At 39.2% G+C, this 18,966-nt stretch overlaps 1 protein-coding gene across 1 annotated transcript in view; it reads left to right on the forward strand.

Moving 5' to 3' along the window:
- LOC21387561 (N-alpha-acetyltransferase 35, NatC auxiliary subunit) overlaps positions 1–17,989 on the forward strand; it is a 20,109-nt gene extending 2,120 nt beyond the window's left edge. The window contains exons 3-18 of the mRNA XM_024174684.1: positions 2,023–2,320; positions 2,552–2,619; positions 3,107–3,262; positions 3,650–3,817; positions 4,162–4,315; positions 5,015–5,094; positions 7,480–7,752; positions 7,994–8,137; positions 8,993–9,127; positions 9,349–9,447; positions 15,622–15,678; positions 16,623–16,827; positions 16,948–17,066; positions 17,221–17,289; positions 17,404–17,502; positions 17,596–17,989. Of these exons, the coding sequence (XP_024030452.1) occupies positions 2,023–2,320; positions 2,552–2,619; positions 3,107–3,262; positions 3,650–3,817; positions 4,162–4,315; positions 5,015–5,094; positions 7,480–7,752; positions 7,994–8,137; positions 8,993–9,127; positions 9,349–9,447; positions 15,622–15,678; positions 16,623–16,827; positions 16,948–17,066; positions 17,221–17,289; positions 17,404–17,502; positions 17,596–17,835 (2,364 nt within the window). The 3' untranslated portion in view covers positions 17,836–17,989. The remainder of the gene's footprint in view (positions 1–2,022; positions 2,321–2,551; positions 2,620–3,106; positions 3,263–3,649; positions 3,818–4,161; positions 4,316–5,014; positions 5,095–7,479; positions 7,753–7,993; positions 8,138–8,992; positions 9,128–9,348; positions 9,448–15,621; positions 15,679–16,622; positions 16,828–16,947; positions 17,067–17,220; positions 17,290–17,403; positions 17,503–17,595) is intronic.
- The last annotated feature ends 977 nt before the right edge of the window (positions 17,990–18,966 follow it).

Genomic DNA, 18,966 nt, shown 5'->3' on the forward strand with positions numbered 1-18,966 from the left:
GTTCTTAGTCTGTTCTTGGTCTGTTCTTGGTCTGTTCTTAGTTTTCTCATTTCTAACCAAATTTTTTTTCACTTTTATAAACTTCAATGTTTATTAATACCCAAAAAGTCTAAAAAATATGAAAAATTATATGTTCTCTAATTTTTTACAAGAGTCTGTTCTTGGTTTGTTCTTGGTTTTCTCGTTTCTAACCATTTTTTTTCACTTTTATAAACTACAATGTTTATTAATACCCAAAAAGTCTAAAAAATATGAAAAATTATATGTTCTCTAATTTTTTACAAGAGTCTGTTCTTGGTTTGTTCTTGGTTTTCTCGTTTCTAACCATTTTTTTTCACTTTTATAAACTACAATGTTTATTAATACCCAAAAAGTCTAAAAAATATGAAAAATTATATGTTCTCTAATTTTTTACAAGAGTCTGTTCTTGGTTTGTTCTTGGTTTTCTCGTTTCTAACCATTTTTTTTCACTTTTATAAACTACAATGTTTATTAATACCCAAAAAGTCTAAAAAATATGAAAAATTATATGTTCTCTAATTTTTTACAAGAGTCTGTTCTTGGTCTATTCTGGTCGGTTCTTGCTAGGTTGGTCGGTTCTGGTCTGTTATCTATATTATTGTGTTCTGGTCGCCAGTGCCACCTCGCGCGCGCGCGCCTTGCCACAGCGCGCGCTCCCGTGCCACCCTGCGAGCGTATCCTTCTCATCCATATATATGCCAATTAAATTACAATCTGTATGCCACACCCAACAACTTTCAGTCTCATCCCATTTTCCTCCAATTTCAAAAAAAATCCTCCACTGAGCCATTATTTAGATTTTAAAACTGTAAAAATTTAATCAAAATAATAATATGTCATTAAACCAAACCAAATATCCCACGACCAGACTAAGAACATACCATATAATGAGAACAGAGCAAGAATAGACTATATAATAAGAACAACCCAAGAACAGACCAAGAACAGACTAAGAACTGACTGTGCAATAAGAACAGACTAAAAATTGACAGTGCAATAAGAACAGACCAAGAACAGACTAAGAACCGACCATGTTATGAGAACAGACCAAGAACCGACCATTTTATGAGAACAGACCAAGAACAAACTAAGAACCGACCACGAACCGACCATGTTATAAGAACAGACCAAGAACCGACCCGGACCGACCATATTATAAGAACAGACCAAGAACGGACCATGAACCGACCATGAACAGACCTTTTTTTTTCTAAACCCAGTGGATCTTCATCATATCAAACAATGTAAACTAGTCTTTTAACATGTAAAATTACTATTTAATGGATTTTTAACTACATTCTCATCTTAAAAACATATGAACAACAACGAAAAACACCATGAGAGATATAGAAAATGAAAGACTTACTTAGTAGCTCTTCTTCAAACTTCGTTTTGGACGAGAAAAGAACGTTGAATGGGCAAGATAATAATGTTAATGAGGTTATGCGACGACGATGACTTGAGAAGAAGAGAGGAGAAATTAAAGGCGGCTGGGAGAACAAAATGGCGCGAAATGGAAGAGGAGGAGGAGAAAGAAAACCCTAAAACCATAATTGATGACGTGGAATGATGACATGGAAGTTGAGTTATTTACCCAATTTATTTTTTTGACAGTTTATTTACTTAAAAACACATTTTACTTAATCTATTTATACAAAGTTCCCTATTAGGGCTTCACACGGGTGAATAAACAGAAATACTCACGGCAGAAGTAAACAGAAAACCAAAACTACAGGGACAAAATCGTCCTATCACTTAAGAAAATCAAAAAGACCAAGAGGCCCACGACCCACAAACGAAAAAAGAAGAGAGAAAAAGGGCAAAATTGTCGGAACACTATTTTAAAAATAGTAAACTGAGTGTGAATAAACAGTGTTGGCCGGGTTTCTTTAGAATATAGTAATAATATATCACATTTTAAAAATTAAGATAAAAGTATTACTTGAGGTAAAGTATTACTGTTACAAGAGTATAGGAATTGCACGTGATTCAAGCCCTTGAAGAGTTACGGACTTACCAAGCAGAGAAGTAGAGAGGGGTCCAAATAATGCAAATGCCCTAAACCCCGCCATTACGCCACCTCCGAGCTCTGCAACCTTTATTCCTCTCCAGACCAACTCAACCTCTCATTTCACTCCCGCGATTACCAAGCGAAGAGAAGAAAACCCTTCACTCCTCTCCGATCAGACTCACGAAGCTTCTACCATGGATCCGCCCGTACCCGAACGCTCCTCGATTCCCTCCGGCGAGAACTCCGTTTGGGCCGACGCCTCGCCGCTTCTCGCCGCCGCCTGCGGAGGTCGGTTTTCCTTTTCATTTTCTTTAATTGGTTCTCTGCACTAATGAAAATGCGTTTTTGTTTGGATGGCGAGAAAGTTCAAGAAAAAGCTGGAGTTTTGATCAATGTTTTTAGGTTTCACAACCAATTTCTTTGCCGTTTTAAGTAAGCTAGCATGTTAGGAAATGAAAGACGAGTAAAGCTTCTATTTTTTTTTTCTTTCTTTCTTATTTTTGAGTTCTTTGTTTGCAGATCTTGAAGACGGTCAGCTTATTCATGGTGACAACTTTAATCTCTTTGCTGCCATGTCTGCCCTAGAGGTATAGCTTTTAAAGCTATTTCTATTAATTTCTTGACCAAATAAAATGTTGCTTTCTAATTGAATTTTAGCTGATTAGACAATTCATTTTTGTCTTGTTCTTCACAAATAAAGAATTCCTCATTGTGTGTTCCAATAGGACCAATACTTTGTTCTTTATGGCGTGAGGCTAATACTAAGAGAACGTTTAGTTCATGGATTAGAATCATGAGATTAGAACTATTTTCGATTTACGTGTATTTTTTGTGAGAAAAAATACTGTAGCGAGTCACGAACCATGATTCGAATCAGGGCCCGAATCCCTCTTCCAAACATCCCATAAGATTCTCAGTGTTTTTCTTTATTAACAAGTACATTTATGATTGTGCACATTTTTTTTTCTATGCTAATTTTCGTTGTTCATTACATGCTTAGTCTTATTTTGTCGAAAATTAAGTGCTTAGTAGTTAGTATATAATCATTTTTTTTTGTACCTGTTCCTGTGCTAGATAATGGACCCGAAGATGGATTCGGGCATCGTTTGTAAATATTACTCTGTTGAAGAAGCAATTGAGGATGGTGCTGCTCCACTTCCTATTAGTTGTGATAAAACTGTTGATGTTCGATGCACTATTGATATTGTGGACCATCTTCTCTCCTGCGAGGTAATTTTGTTTTCTGTGTAACCTTGCTTGCTTGCTCTTATTTTTTGTAGCAAATGCAGAGGAAAATCTTAGCCGATTCATGTTCTGAATTTCAGAACACCTAAGTAATTCGCTTCTAATTCCTTTAACAAAAATGCGGTGAGACATCGTGGGTTTCAGGACTTTTTTTTTTCACATTTAAAGATTTTTAGCATCACTTATTATCATTGGAATAAGATGAAAAGTGATATTGTGATCTCTTTTGTTCGTTTGCTAAAGTAATATCTAGTATGTAGCAATTTTACACCTTGTCCAGAAGCTCAACATTATTTTTTCCCCTAATCGCCTGCGCTAATATCTATAAGGCGTTTTTGCATTACTTTTATCTAAATTACAGTTTCGTGGCAGGCAACATGGCACAAGGGTCATTCATTGTCACAAACTGTCTTCTCGTGTATCTATCTTCTGAGGCCTGAGAGGACGTCTTCACATGCCTTATTGCATTCATTTTGCAGAGTCATACGAGCAACCTGCAAGGCAGTCATTTCAGTTGTTTCAGATGCACGTACACATGAAGTAAATTATTCCAACTGCGCTTTTTGGTCTGTACTGTTTGAATTACTCCCTTAAACAATTATACTATTTTTAAATTTCATCCAATATTCTCACTCTCATTTTCATTCATACCTCCATTATATACGTTGAGGGAAGAATGATTTGTAGGATACATAAAATATTTGTTACCTTATTATTACTGATTGTCCATGTAGAAGCTGATCCTGATGGAAAGAAATTCTTTTTGGGTCCAAATGAGAAATTCCTTAATCTGCACCTACAAAATGGTTACATTTTGAGTCTAATTGTATTTAGAATTGAAGTTATGGTTTTCGATTTGATTTCACTTTTAACATGTTTTGCAGGAAGAGGATCTGTTTACAATGAATTATGGTCTTCCTTTGAATGGGGATGGAGATGACAAGTGCTTATCCATGCTAAATGCTGTTGAAGAAACAATTAGTCGTCAATTGCGTGCTTGTAAAGCACCGTCATCATTGAAAAGAAGAGTGTTAGAAGGTAGATATTAGCATGCTCAATTTTGTTACTAATTTTCTCTTCTGAAGAAAAAGGTTATTGTAAAACCACATAAGATGATCTGGAGTCGCATAAAGTTACCAAGAGTGCATTTGGTTTAGGTTGATGGCCTGCTGGAGGCTAGACTTAGTTTGTTCTTTGAAATTTTGAATGTAATCTTTTCTCTTTGTGGATAAATTTGAGACCTTACTGCAGTTTAATTCTTTTAAACAATTATAATAAGGTTTCCCTTATAGTTTGTTCTGTATAACATAACAAGAGTTGTTAGGAGACTGGCACCCAGAGAAGTCAATTAAATCTATAGGTTCCATGTACTCAAATTGTCTTATTTAATTTTGGAAAGATGAATATCATCAATTGGTAAAGCACAGGCACATAAAAGAAAAAGAAAAAGTAAACATTAGTTTACTTTTCAACTTGAGAATTTCAGCTTGATGTAAGTAATTATTCGCACGTTACCAAGTAAGATTTTCTCTTGAACTGCCTAGCATTGTTTCAATGGCTTTTGTTGATATATAAACATTTCTTTTTTTGTCTCTTTTACTACCTTGTGTGTTCTGGAGCCTGATGTTGTCTTGCAGGATGAAGATGTTGTCATTTTGAAAATCATCGCCATTTTGACTTCTTTAATATGCTTCAAATTATCTTTCTAGGTTAATATGCATTTAATTTTTGGTGCAGATACAGAGCCATTGCAAACTAATATTGATATGGAGGAAGGCTACTGCAAAGCTTTGTTATGCCGCTTACGCTTTCGTAAGGTTTTAGCCTGTGTTTTTTTTTCTTATTATAAGCTTTGCTAATATTCAGACTCTTGCATGTGCATTATTTGAGGATGGGCATTCTTAGAGACGTTTCATCTTCTGGAACGTTAATTGCAGGCCCCTTCTTGTTCATTCCTAGACATGGTTACATGCATATCAAAATTTCTTATGAACACAGTTGCGAGTTTTGCAGTTATTTGTTTTCCTTGCCAAATGTTACTAGAAGGATCCTAGCTCAGAAAATTAGCCAAACACCAATACCACACTCACACACACCAGAAACAGCAAGAAAATGAGAATAATTAGAGGGAATTTTATTAATCTAATCAGCCAAGAACACCAAATTACACTGAAATGTAAAGGATAGAACGGAGAATTCGAGTACTCCGGGAACTCCTAATTTAGTGGTATTCGAGAGACCACCGCTCTCTCTAATCTCAGTTTCTCAAAACTCTCCAAATCACAACATACCTCTAGTGAGCTACTAAGCCCTTTATTTATACTAATTCCTACTAACTATACCAGCCCACTAACCAAACAAGTTCTCAAGTTATTAACGGATCCTAATATTACCCCCGCCCCAAAGAAACACCTTGTCCTCAAGGTGTTAAGTAATCGCAACCGTGTCTCCACTTCCTTCCGATTCCTATCACGCCAATTCCATTCAACCCCCCTTCTGCCACCCCGCTCTTTGTAGATCCGACCCCAATCAGACCGAAATAAGAAGACCCAGTCCAAATGTCACTGGAATTGTCCTTAATCGCGTTGGAAGTGTGCAGACCAGCCTTAACGGCATCGGAACCAACCCAAATCACGCCGGATTTGAGAAACCCAGCCCTTGGCTTGCCAGAATATGCCCTAATCGCACCATAATCACGAAGCCCAGCCCCAATTGCACGGAAATCAGCCCCAATTGCGCGGAAATCAGCCCCAATCACGTTGGAATTCCAAGACCCAATTCTAATTGCTCCAAAATCATCCCTCATGACACTTGGATTCCAAGTCCCAGCCCTCCCATCGAGAGACCCAGCCCCCAAATCGCCAAAATTGATCTTAATCGCGTCGGAATTGCAAATCCCAGCCTTCATGGCGTCAGAACTAGCCCCAAGTACACCGGAATCAACCCCTTTCACGCCGGAATCGTGAGGCCTTATCCAAACAGCAGCCAAATCGTCGAGCCCAGCCTCCGTCGCGCCGGGATCTGTCTCCGTAGCACCGGAATCCAACCCCTTTCACGCCGGAATCGCGAGGCCCGGTCCAAATCGGTCCGGAATCAGCCCCAACCGCGACCCAAATAGGGATGGGTTCCCTATTCCAAGGGTACCCATGCCGTCCCAGCCCCGGAGCAAGCCTCTCCTCCTCTAACTCCGGCTTCCATTCCGATTCTCGTCGCCGAACAAGCTCCGCCGCCCTCTCCCGATGGTCGCGACCTCCGTCCGCCCTCCTCCCGTCGTCGAACAACCCCTCACGCTGTAGATCCGGACCACCCAGCCCCAGATCGCGACGGATCTCGCGCTCCTCCATGAGACCAACGTCTCTCCGGCATCGGAACTCCCTCTCGCGGCCTCGATCTTCGCGAATCGGCGCTTCCCGGCGAAGATCCACCCGATTTGGCTCCTCCACTCCGCCTGGGTCGACGCGATTTGGGCTCTCCTCGCCCCGAGGCGCGCGATCTCGTCTCTCCCCATCCCGTCGTTCGCTGTCGCGACCCAACTCGGCCTTCCCGGCCATCGGCCGTGCCGCCAGCAGTGCCTCCATCCTCCGCAGCACCGTCTGCACGTCTTCCATCTGAGTCCGAACCTTCCCCACCTGGTCCCGGAGCCTCCCGATACTCCCTCCAGAAACCTTGAGATTACCTCTCAGAATAGCTCTAAGTTTCTCTCTTAACTCAAAAAGCTCCATGGATCGTAGATGCTCTGATACCATTGTTAGGATCCTAGCTCAGAAAATCAGCCAAACACCAATACCACGCTCACACACACCAGAAACAACAAGAAAATGAGAATAATTAGAGGGAATTTTATTAATCTAATCAGTCAAGAACACCAAATTACACTGAAATGTAAAGGATAGAACGGAGAATTCGAGTACTCCGGGAACTCCTAATTTAGTGGTATTTGAGAGACCACCGCTCTCTCTAATCTCAGTTTCTCAAAACTCTCCAAATCACAACATACCTCTAGTGAGCTACTAAGCCCTTTATTTATACTAATTCCTACTAACTATACCAGCCCACTAACCAAAACAAGTTCCAAAGTCATTAACGGATCCTAACAAAAACATTCTGGCAGGCTATAACTTTTGCTTTTTCATGACCTCTGTTTTAGTGCGATGAGTTAACTTAAAACCGAGATCATTCACTGTCTTTTCATTTGCTTTCAGCATTTTTACCATGTTCTTACATGTTTGAGGCGGCCACAAGGCAGAGGTTTGGAGTTGGCAAGAAAACATATAGCCTCCTGCATAATGGAGTTGGAATCCATTCTTTCTTCATCGGAATTCCTTAGATCCAGTTCTTCTGAAGCTTGGGAAGGTGGTGTAGAAAATAAAACCACAGCTTCTGGTTGTCAACCAATTGGATTTGATGCTAGTTTGAATTGCAGATTATCTGCCCCTACGCCTCCACGTGCTATTAAAATTCTGAGTTGGAAAGAGGTTAGAATTAAATCATTACTTTTACCTTTTTGTTTGTTGTTTTTTTTTTTTTTTTTTTTAAAGAAAAAGAAAAAGACAGCCAACTGCATTAATCACAAAAGAAATTAAGAATTATGAAGCACAATACCATTCAAGGGGGACAAGAAATACAACTTAAATCATTACTTTTACTTGTTTAATCTTATCTTGCGCAATTCTCCATCCTTAAAAAGTAATTTTTGTGCTTCATTTTCTTATGCAGGCTATTGAATATTTTCTGAAACTTCTTCATGATCTAGACATAATATGTTCATACTCGTTGGATTCCTCACTGGAGAATTTATTGAACTTTGTTGTTCAGTTTCAAAAATCTCAACCTGATTTGGTTGCCAGAGCTCATCTCCAGGTTGGCCTTCCCCTTGGCTTGCTTTTATTTTCTTTTTTTTTTCTTCCACTTCAAAATTTCTTTTCTTGATACTATAATATTATGAATTCTTGCAGTATTTATTTAGTAGTTTAGCATTTCGCTTTTCTGGGTTTCTTCTTGCTTGAGGTTGTTATGCTTAACGGAGATGTAGTCGTTCCTTCTTCTTTTTCTCATTTTTGGAGCTTATATTTTCTGTGCCTTTTTGGAGCTTATATTTTCTGTGCCTTTGAATTTTTTGCATTTAGGTTGCGTACTTTAATACACTGTTAGGTACCTGGTAATATACTCAGCCAAAAAACCAAATTCCACTCTCAAACGATTAGAAAATCAAGCAATCAAGAGATAGAAATCAGGGAGTTTTATTGAACAACCAGCGAAAACACTGATTACACAAAGAATCTGGAAACAGTAAAGATAGAACAGGGATTTCTAGCTCTCCGGCACTCCCAGCCACCTACGGCAGTGCACACACACAAAGCAGATGATAGTATGGACTATACTCTCCCTAACAGACCCTTACACCACAAATACTCCCTGAACCTGCATAATTTGCCACGTCAGCCACCTTAGCCACTTTCAGAATTTGCTCCTTGGCCCCTAATTCTATGTTTTCTTCCCCGCTTGCCCCTCCTGGTATAGACCAGCTTAAGTAAGGGCTGGACATACACATTAGTTGTTTGTTTCTGATATAAATGTCACCTTCACTAGAGACACACTAGGTTTCACGTCATAAAAATTTTAAAATTCATGTGTTCTTTTCTGCAATGTTTGGTGATATTTCTAAATTTCCTCATCATATTCTTTATTTTGTCAATCCATTCAACTTATAAACAGCTTCTTCTGGTTCAAGATGGGAAAATCCATGGACGGGATCCTGTATTTGCCATTATTAGTAGAGCTGCAGCATTGCCTGAAGCTACAAAGAACCATGATATTCAAAAGAATGAATTCATTTTACAACTGGGACAGGTGAGCACCATGCATCATTCTATGGCATAAACATAATATCTACCTGTCATGCGTCAGTCAATTTCTTGAGATTTGGTAGAAAGATAGTCGCTCTATTTTTGTCAGTCATGTAACTTCTTGTTAGCAGATGGTCAGCAGAGCAGGGAGGAATCTTTCTAGTATGCGTAATGTAATCCGTAAGCTGCTTTAACTAACATACCCATCTTGATTACATCATGCAGTTAGTTATCAATCTGCTCAAAATTGTTTGTTCAAATAGTGCATGGCAGAGGCGTAAGCTTGGGAAGATTGTACAGGATTGGCGTGTAATATACTTACAGGTCCATTCAATAACTTTATTTGCAAATATCTTTTTTTTTATTATTTTTATTTGTTGTTCTCTCTTCCTTGGAAGTCATGCAACTTAGGAATTGAAGATTTTTAGCCTTTTTGTATTTGGTATGATCACATTCCAAATTCAATGTTTATTTCAATTTTTATGGGTTAAATACATAAATATACCCTCTAGTTACTATTTTTCTCAATTCAACCCTACGTTTTTTGAAACTACAAAGATATACTTTGAATTTAAATGTTAGGGTTTTTTGTTCCTGGGGTCCCCAAACTTTTTGACTTTTGGCCTTTGGGTGTCAATTTTGAAACTAGGTCCCTATACTTATATTTTCTTGCCAGTTGGGTCCTCATTTTGAAAATTTATGCAACTAGACCCCCAAACCCCATGCTATGTTTCAAGCTCATCCCTCGTACACTTTCTGAACCTGGAAAAGGATGCAAATACCCTTATTAAAACCAATTTATTTATGTTTTAAATTTTGAAAAATATTTCCATTTTAGATATTTAAAAATCCTAAAATTTCACTAATCACTTAAAAAAACAAACAAACAAACTCAAAAAATAAATAAATAAATAAATCAAATCCAAGATGATAAAATTGATAATTGGAATAAGGATCGCCTCCATCCTTTCCTCAATAAGTTGCAGCGCCTCCGAGACTCCCAAGCTTCCATGTGAAGTTGAATGCTATGACCTCTCTATCGCCTAATGAACTTGAGATCTAACAAAACCCAACTTCAGATCCACTTTTAGGACAGCGATGGGGTGACCAGAGGCGTTAACTAGAGGGTCAGGCCAGTTGGCGCAGATGTCGGTGGAGCTATGTGTGTGGGGTCGTGCACAGGGAGGTGGAGCTATGTGTGTGGGCATGAAGCATGGGCTGATGAGGCTGGTGAGGCTAGGTGTCGCGGGGTGCTGGGCTGCAGATCTAGCCTGCTGGGCATGTGTGTGCTCGTGTCTTTTTTTTTTGTCTGTTTGAATTCATGTTTTGTTTTTAACATTATCTTATCCTAAGAGACCTCCTAGATATTAGGAACTACTTTACACATTTATAGGGATTAGCTTACAACAGATCCTTAGCTATTATCCCACGATTCTAGGAGCCTATCACTCATCTAATACTCGGCTAGTTTGAATTTCAACACTCCCCCTCAAACTAGGCGGTATATACTCATTAGACCCAGCTTAGAGCTCAGTTCCGTGAAGTTGGGCCTGAAGAGGGACTTTGTAAGGATGTCTGCGACTTGATGTTGTGATGGAACATGACTCAGTGATATGATAATGCCTTCTATTTTCTCACTGATGAAGTGTCTGTCAATCTCCACGTGTTTCATCCTGTCATGGTGGATGGGATTCTTGGCAATTGCTATGGTTGATTGGTTGTCACACATCATCTGGATTGGTCCTGAGATGACAATTCTGAGTTCATCCAGTAGTCGTTTTAGCCATATTCCCTCGCAAATGCCCTGGGCTAAAGCCCTAAACTCTGCCTCGGCGCTGCTGCGTGCTACCACTGGCTGCTTCTTGCTGCGCCATGTTACCAAATTTCCCCAGACGTAGGAGCAATACCCTGAGGTGGACTTTCGGTCACTTGGAGATCCTACCCAATCTGCATCTGTGTAGATTTCTAAGAGACGATTGGCTGTCTTCTTGAATAATAATCCCTTTCCTGGATCCCTTTTAAGGTACCTGAGAATGCGAGTTACTGCCTCCATATGATCTTCGGATGGATTGTTTAGGAATTGACTAACACGGCTTATGGCAAAGCTTATGTCCGGGCGAGTGTGAGTGAGGTAGATTAGTCTTCCTACCAAGCATTGATACTGCCCTTTATCCACTGGTTTTTCTTCAGTCCGAGGTTTTAATTTAGTGTTGGGATCCATGGGAGTTTCGGCTGGTCGACATCCACTCATACCGATTTCTTGTAGTAGATCTAACACGTACTTGCGTTGAGAGACTAAAATCCCTTTGCTTGATCTTGCTACCTCCATTCCCAGGAAATATCTTAGTAGTCCCAAGTCCTTGATTTCAAATTCCTTGGAAAGGAGGGCCTTGAGTCTCCGTATTTCTTCTTCATGATTCCCTGTGAGTACTATGTCATCGACATACACGATTAGGATTATCACCTTGTTGTCGGTATAATGTTTGATAAACAATGTGTGGTCGGCCTGATAGAGTGTAGCCATCAAGTTTTAGTACTTTTGTGAATCTGTCGAACCATGCTCGGGGCGATTGTTTAAGCCCGTACAGTGACTTTCTGAGCTTGCATACCTTTCCCTTTGTTTGATCATCCTCAATCCCAAGAGGGATATCCATATATACTTCTTCGACTAAATCTCCATTCAGGAATGCGCTTTTCACATCTAATTGGAGCAGCGGCCAATCTTGGTTTACGGCAATAGATAGTAAAACACGTACCGTATTGAATTTGGCTACAGGTGCAAATGTCTCCTGATAGTCAATTCGTATGATTGTGTGAATCCTTTTGCCACTAATCGTGCCTTGAATCTGTCTATTTTTCCGTCTGCCTTTTGTTTGACTGAAAAAATCCATTTGCATCCAACCGTATGCTTTCTAGGCGGTAAAGGTGTTAGACTCCATGTTCCATTCTTTTCAAGTGCACTGTACTCTTCCAAGGTTGCCGCTCGCCATTCCGGGACTTGTAGGGCTTCTTGAACTGTTGCTGGGATTTGAATTTTGTCGAGGGCTGTCACAAATGCCCTGAACTTCTGGGACAGGTTTGCATAGGTCAGGTGATTGTAGATGGGGTGCTTAGTGCATGACCGGACTCCTTTTCTCTGAGCAATGGGCAGCTCTAAGTCTAAGTTTTGTTCCGTGGGCCTCTCTGTATATTCACCGTCAATTTGCATACTAAGATCCACTTTACCTTGTGTTGTCTCAGGATTTCTTGAACTCGGGATTGAGTCATGATGTTGTTGACCTTGTTCAGGCAAATGCTTTCTTCGGATAAATACTTTTATGGCATCATTAGGAAGGGTGAGATGATTGGGATATGGAATTGAATTGGTTGAGGAAGGACTCGGTGGAGGAGACATGTTTGGCCGAGGAGGAGGTGGACACGGCAGAGAGCTTACTGGACTTGATGAGGATATGTTCGGATCAGGTAGGCCAGAGAGAGTAGGAGAAAGTGAGCCATAGTCAATGAGGGAAGTCCAGTCCCAATTTTGTGGTTCATGTGTGCTAATCTCCCCCTGAAGCTCGAAATTGGAGAAGTAAGGTTTGTTTTCAAAGAAGGTGATGTCCATCGTATGATAGAATTTGTTTGTGGTAGGTGAAAAACATTTGTATCCCTTTTTGTTTGATGAATACCCCATGAAGATGCACTTGAGTGCTCTTTCATCAAGTTTACTACGATTATGAGAATGAATATGAATGAATGCAGTGCATCCGAAAACTTTGAGGGGAATTTGTGTGACCAAATGTGATTTTGGGTAGCACTTTAGGAGAGTTTCCAATGGGGTTTTGAATGTGAGTATACGTGAGGGCATCCTATTTATGAGATAGGTGGCAGTGAGGACTGCTTCACCCCAGAATTTTTTGGGAACATTGGATTGAAATAGTAGGGATCAGGCCACCTCTAGGATATGTCGATTTTTGTGTTCAGCCACCCCATTTTGTTGTGGGGTATCTACGCAGAAACTTTGATGAACAATGCCATAGGATGTGAGGTAGGGACCAAGAATGGAATTGAAGAAATCCCGGGCATTATCTGTTTTGAAGATTTGGATGTTTGTTTGAAATTGTGTTTGGATCATCTTATGGAAGTTTTTGAATATTTGGCTGGTTTCAGACTTGTCTTTCATGAGGAATGTCCAACTTATACGGGCATGATCATCTATTAATAGTAGAAACCATCTTGCTCCGGTGATATTTGGAATTTTGTTTGGGCCCCAAATATCACCGTGGATAAGGGAGAACGGATGAGTTGGTTTGTATGGACGCGGTGAGTAAGTGCTTCGGGTGTGTTTAGATAACTGGCAAATATCACATTGAAGAAACTTGGGATTTTTATTAATGAACAATGATGGAACCAAGTGTTTCAAGTACATGAAATTTGGATGACCTAACCTATAGTGCCACATTAAGATTGCACTATCTTTATTTGTGTGACTCATGGACTCTAGACTATTGGCAGACCAACATTGTGGGCTGACATCTGTTTTATTGGCCTGGGAGCAAGCTGAGGTGGTGGCTGAGTTGAGAAGGTACAAGCCTGCACACAGGTCAGCACTGCTAATCATCTTCCCCGAACTCAAGTCCTGAAAAACACAAGATTTAGCAAAAAACTTAGTCTCGCAGTTGAGTTCATTAGTCAATTTGCTCACAGAGATTAGGTTACAGTCTAAGTCAGGAACAAATAATACTGAGTCGATGGTAAGAGTCTTTGAAAGCTTTATGGTTCCTGTTCCAGCCACTCGTGAACGTGTACCATTGGCTATTCGGACTATTTGATAGTCCTGACATGGAATATAACTTGTAAATAACATTCTATCACCTGTCATGTGGTCGGAGGCTCCTGAGTCGACTATCCAAGGTGACGGTGACTTGGCTACATGGAGTGCAAGGTTGCTTGTGCCCTGTGATGACCCTTCTGCCGAGATTTGTGCCTTGTTGATCAGCTGCTGCAGTATTTCCAGTTGGTCTTTAGTGAAGGGGATCTGGCTTTGAGACCTTGTGGATTCTGCAGTGGCAGTATTTCCACAACTGTCACGATCTCCAGAGTTGCGACTTGGCTTCCAATCGGAGGGTTTTCCGTGTAGCTTCCAACATGTTTCTTTCGTGTGACCTGGCTTCTTGCAGTGGTCACACTAGGGGCGTCCTCGACGAGAGTTCTATGGTATTCCGCGAATAGCAAGGGCGGCTGGTTTTAAAGAGAACTGATTCTCTCGGGTTGCTGCAAGGGCTGATCCATCAGGGATTGAATCGGATCGTCCCATCATAATTCGCTTGCGGCTTTCCTCCCGACGTACCTCAAAAAACACTTCACGAAGACTCGGAATAGGTTTGGTGCCTAAAATCCATCCGCGTACTTCATCAAGAGATTTGTCCAGCCCAATTAGAAATTTGAAGATGCGTTTGATCTCTACTATTTTCTTGAAGTATTTGTTGTCATCCGAGCACTTCCACTCGTGAGTTTCGAATAAATCCAGCTGCTGCCAATACCGCGTCAAAGTGGTGAAGTAGGTGGTTCCCGGTTGATCTCCTTGTCGTAGGTCCTGGAGGATTCTCTCCACATGGAAAAGTTCAGCATTATTTTTCACTGCTAGAGAAGGTGTCACGGACTGCATCCCAGATTTCATTGGCAGTCGTGTAGAGAAGGAAATTCTCACCTATTTCCGTCGTCATTGAACTGATTAGCCAAGACATGACCATATTATTTTCTGCTCTCCATGTCTTGAATTTGGGATCACTGGTGCCTGGTTGGACAGCAGCACCGGTGATATAGTCATCACGGCTTCGTCCACTAATGAACATCATCATGGGCTGAGACCATTGAAGATAGTTGTGTCCATTAAGTTTGTGGCTGGTGATGGGAGTAAGATTATGGTCATTTGTGTTCTGAGGATTGGAAGAAACATTCTGAGAGACAGAGGATGAGGAGTCTCCGGAGGTTTGGCCAGATTCGGCCATGTTGAGGGTTGGCTAGAGATGACGGCTAGGAAATTAGGGTTTAGAGAACCTAGGGCTCTGATACCATGAAGTTTGGAATAATTTGAATTTCCTCTATTAATTGAATGAACCGGGAAGGGTATTTATACACAAGAAAAATAAGATCTTATCCTAAGAGACCTCCTAGATATTAGGAACTACTTTACACATTTATAGGGATTAGTTTACAACAGATCCTTAGCTATTATCCCACGATTCTAGGAGCCTATCACTCATCTAATACTCGGCTAGTTTGAATTTCAACAATTTTCTTTTTTTGAGAAACTATGTTAGGCTTTTTTCTTTGGTCCAATTTTTTCATCTAAAGAATGCACAAGGGGATGAAATGGAAAGATACTTTAAGTGGATCATTTTTAGTTTTTAAAAACATAGGGTTCCATTGGGAAAATTTGGATTAGGTATATTGTATTCTGCAAAGTAGAAACGGATTTGATTATTAACTGTGTTAAAATTATCTGTTGGTTTGCAGCTAGAGATGGCTTTCAAAAAGGAGTGTGGCGATAACCCAAGCTTGTCAAATGAAGAGGTTTGTCTATAAAAACTACGTTGATGCAGCTGAACCACTTCTATTCAACTAATGTTTTCAGTTATTCCTAAAATCTTCATTAAAAGGATTTTGCATATGTTCTTTTTAGAACCTTATAAGAACACTAAGCAAACTAAATGCTTTATTATCAAACCATCTTTAACATTGCAGATTTTCATTTTACCTTTGAATTAAGAATTTGAACGTATTAAAAATTGTGTAGATGATCATTAGCTATGATCGTGAATAATAATGTAATAGAAATGATCTTCAATATATTGTAGTTAATCTCTTAATACTAAATAACAAAATTTGTTGGTAGAATTAACAAATTGGTAAGGATAAGACTTGGAGGAGATTGTTTTGGAGTTTAATTGGAAATTGATAATTGTTCTAGGTGGTTCATCATATAAATCACAAAAATTAAAGGAAAATAAATTACGCCGTTCACAACTTTTGTGAGAAAATCAAGCAACCGACACTGAAAATGAAGCTTTTGTTATCTACCTTTGAACTCAATCTTTGAACCTTTTGTAGGTTGTTTATGAAATTCTAACTTATTGAAAGAATTCTTTGGAAATTAAGAGGGAAAAAAAAAGGCTTGGAATTGATCAAGATTTGTCCATTCAAAATTGAGTTGTATCTTCCCTAAGAGACTTTCCTCTAATAAAAAGGAATCGAATAACAACTATTTTCACACACACACAAACATGAATTGTTCATAATTTTATGGTCTTTCCATGGATCAGAATCCCCCTTCCTCTTTCTGGTCAGATCAATTTTGTCAGATGGTAAAGTTTCAAAATTGATTTGGGATAGATCCTGCTTGTATATAGTGTAAGCAGTCTTGATATTGGAATATTTTTGTAAGATATGCTGTCTTTTTCTGAGTAACTTGTGATTGATTCATCATCTTATGCTATCGCATTTATTGTATTCGACAGAACGCAAGTATGAAAATATTTCAACATATACTTGTTTGGGTGGAAGAGCAAACATACTGGATAGCTTCTCGTTTTCTCATTTTGGGCTTTGAATTGGAGCTATATTCGCCCAGTGAATATTGCATGGTATATTGGTATTTATATGTTGTCCTGGTCAAGCTTGCAGAGAAAATACATATTAAGATGGTAGCGACCAACAGCGCTGGTAAGTTTGTCATAATTGGTATCATTTTTCACCTGTGAGCAAATGAGACAATGGTTTTAACTGGAGAAATTTTTCATAGCTTATGACACCACTTGATACCGCTGTACTTCTGTTGATCAGGTAAGAAGAGAGGAAAGAAAAAAAGAGATGCACCAAAAGATGCGGCAAAAGATTACCGAATCCCTCCGGGAGTTTTATTTCTTCAGTGTCAGATATGCCTTGCTGAAGGGCTCACTATGGTAATTTTGCTGCGTTTATTTTCTGTATTATGAGGCATAAGCCAATTCCACACCAACCGGAGAGGGCTTTTTTTTTTCCCTGAATGTGGAATAAGGTCCCACCTGTTTTCAGCAAAGTGAACACTTACTGAATCCAACATTTGCAATATTCCAGATGCTTGCTGCTCTCAGGAATGAACACGGAATCTTACAGAGTCGGAGCCCTTTTAATACTGAGCATGAGGTATAGTTCTTAATACTGATCTAATACACATTCAACCATTGCTGGGACATTTATTACTTTGCTTTCTTGCCAAGTTATTTATTTCTCACAAAGCTTAAATAACTTGTCATGCAGCGATTTATTCAGCACTTTGAGCTCCTACAGAAAGCTAGCATTCCAGACCACATGTCGTACCCGTCGTTTAAGGAATCCACAAGCTATGCTTGTTTCTCGGTGAGTAACTCCGCTGAAAATGTAGAGGTTGACTCGACTTCTCGTTTTTTGTGATCCTCTTGTAGACTTGAAGGAATTTCTTTCTTGTCTCAGAACCTACTTATGTACAATTACTTCAAGGACGCTCAGAGGATAGCAAAGGAGGTCAAAAGTAGTTTTTCAAACGAACCAGACAAGTTGGCTGAACTTAAAAGGCTAGAGCAAGTGGCTGAGCACAATAGTATTGCCTTAAATGTCATTTGCCGGGTTGGTACGCTTGACCCCTCTCTAAAGGTATCGTTTGAGTTCAACCACCATCCTTATTTTGCCACTGCAGTGGTTAAGAGATCTTAAAGTGTGTCCTTTAATGATCTCGAACAATTTTGATGAGAAATAAAAGAAAATAAAAAAATAAAAAAAGAGAGAGAGAGAGAGAGAGAAACTCAGGATTTGAAGCTGAGCGTCTTAAATAGCACATGTAACAATCTTATATTGTCTTATAGAACTATTTTTGCCAATTATTTGTTCAATCAATTTGTAATTGCAATGAGAAAAGAATAAAACTTGTGTCTTTTTTCCCTCTCCTTTCTTTTTTTTTTCTTTTTTTTTTTTGGGTCTTGCTGCATGAATACCTTTCTGAACATAATATTTTAGAATTAATTTTAAAAATTCCTCCCAAACAATGACCCTTGTAACACTTTAGTCCTGTTTTTTTTACTGATTCGAGTTTTGCTACAGTAAAAAGCTTTTAGAAACAATCACATTTAACTTTTTTGTTACAGTAAAAAGCTCACACAATATCACATCTCAACTCGAATTAAAAATTTGAATTAGCGAACCGAACGGGCCCTTTGTCTCATGAATTTTAAAAAACAACATTCATTCCCCACTAATTTTGTTTTGTTAATAAGTTTTATCCTTCTGTTACAATGAGTAGCGAAATTCACCGCGTGTCAGGCACATGACTCATCTGAAGAGGGTATTATTGTAAATTAACTTGCAATAACTTTTTTAAGCGTTAAAGAAAGAAAATCTAGATCTTGAACAACATAAGGATTAGGAAAAAAAAAAAGACCCAAAAGACACAAGATCAAAAACATGATCAGAACAATGAATCCAAGACGGAATGTGATAAGAAACTTACTGAAAAAAGCAGCATTCTCAAGATCCTTGACACTGACAAGAAGAACTTCAAGCGTTCCTTAAAGCATCTTTATTTTATTTTATTTTGTTTTTGTCGGAGAAGGCAAGAGAGAATATTCAAATATCACAATTGAGATCCCACAACCTCTCCTCTTCATTCTGCATTCAATCATAAAATGAAACAGATTTAACCCACGGCCTCAATCAAACTCAAATGAACTAGATTAAACTCAAATATACAAACGCTTTTTCTTTCTAGATTCTTCTTAAGATTGTCTTTCCAGGTTTTTCGTGTTTGATGTCTTCACTACCTGATCCAACCCACATTGATGAACAAAATGA

The sequence above is a fragment of the Morus notabilis genome, unplaced genomic scaffold (genome assembly GCF_000414095.1).
Source record: "Morus notabilis unplaced genomic scaffold, ASM41409v2 Scaffold504, whole genome shotgun sequence".
Lineage (NCBI taxonomy): Eukaryota > Viridiplantae > Streptophyta > Magnoliopsida > Rosales > Moraceae > Morus > Morus notabilis.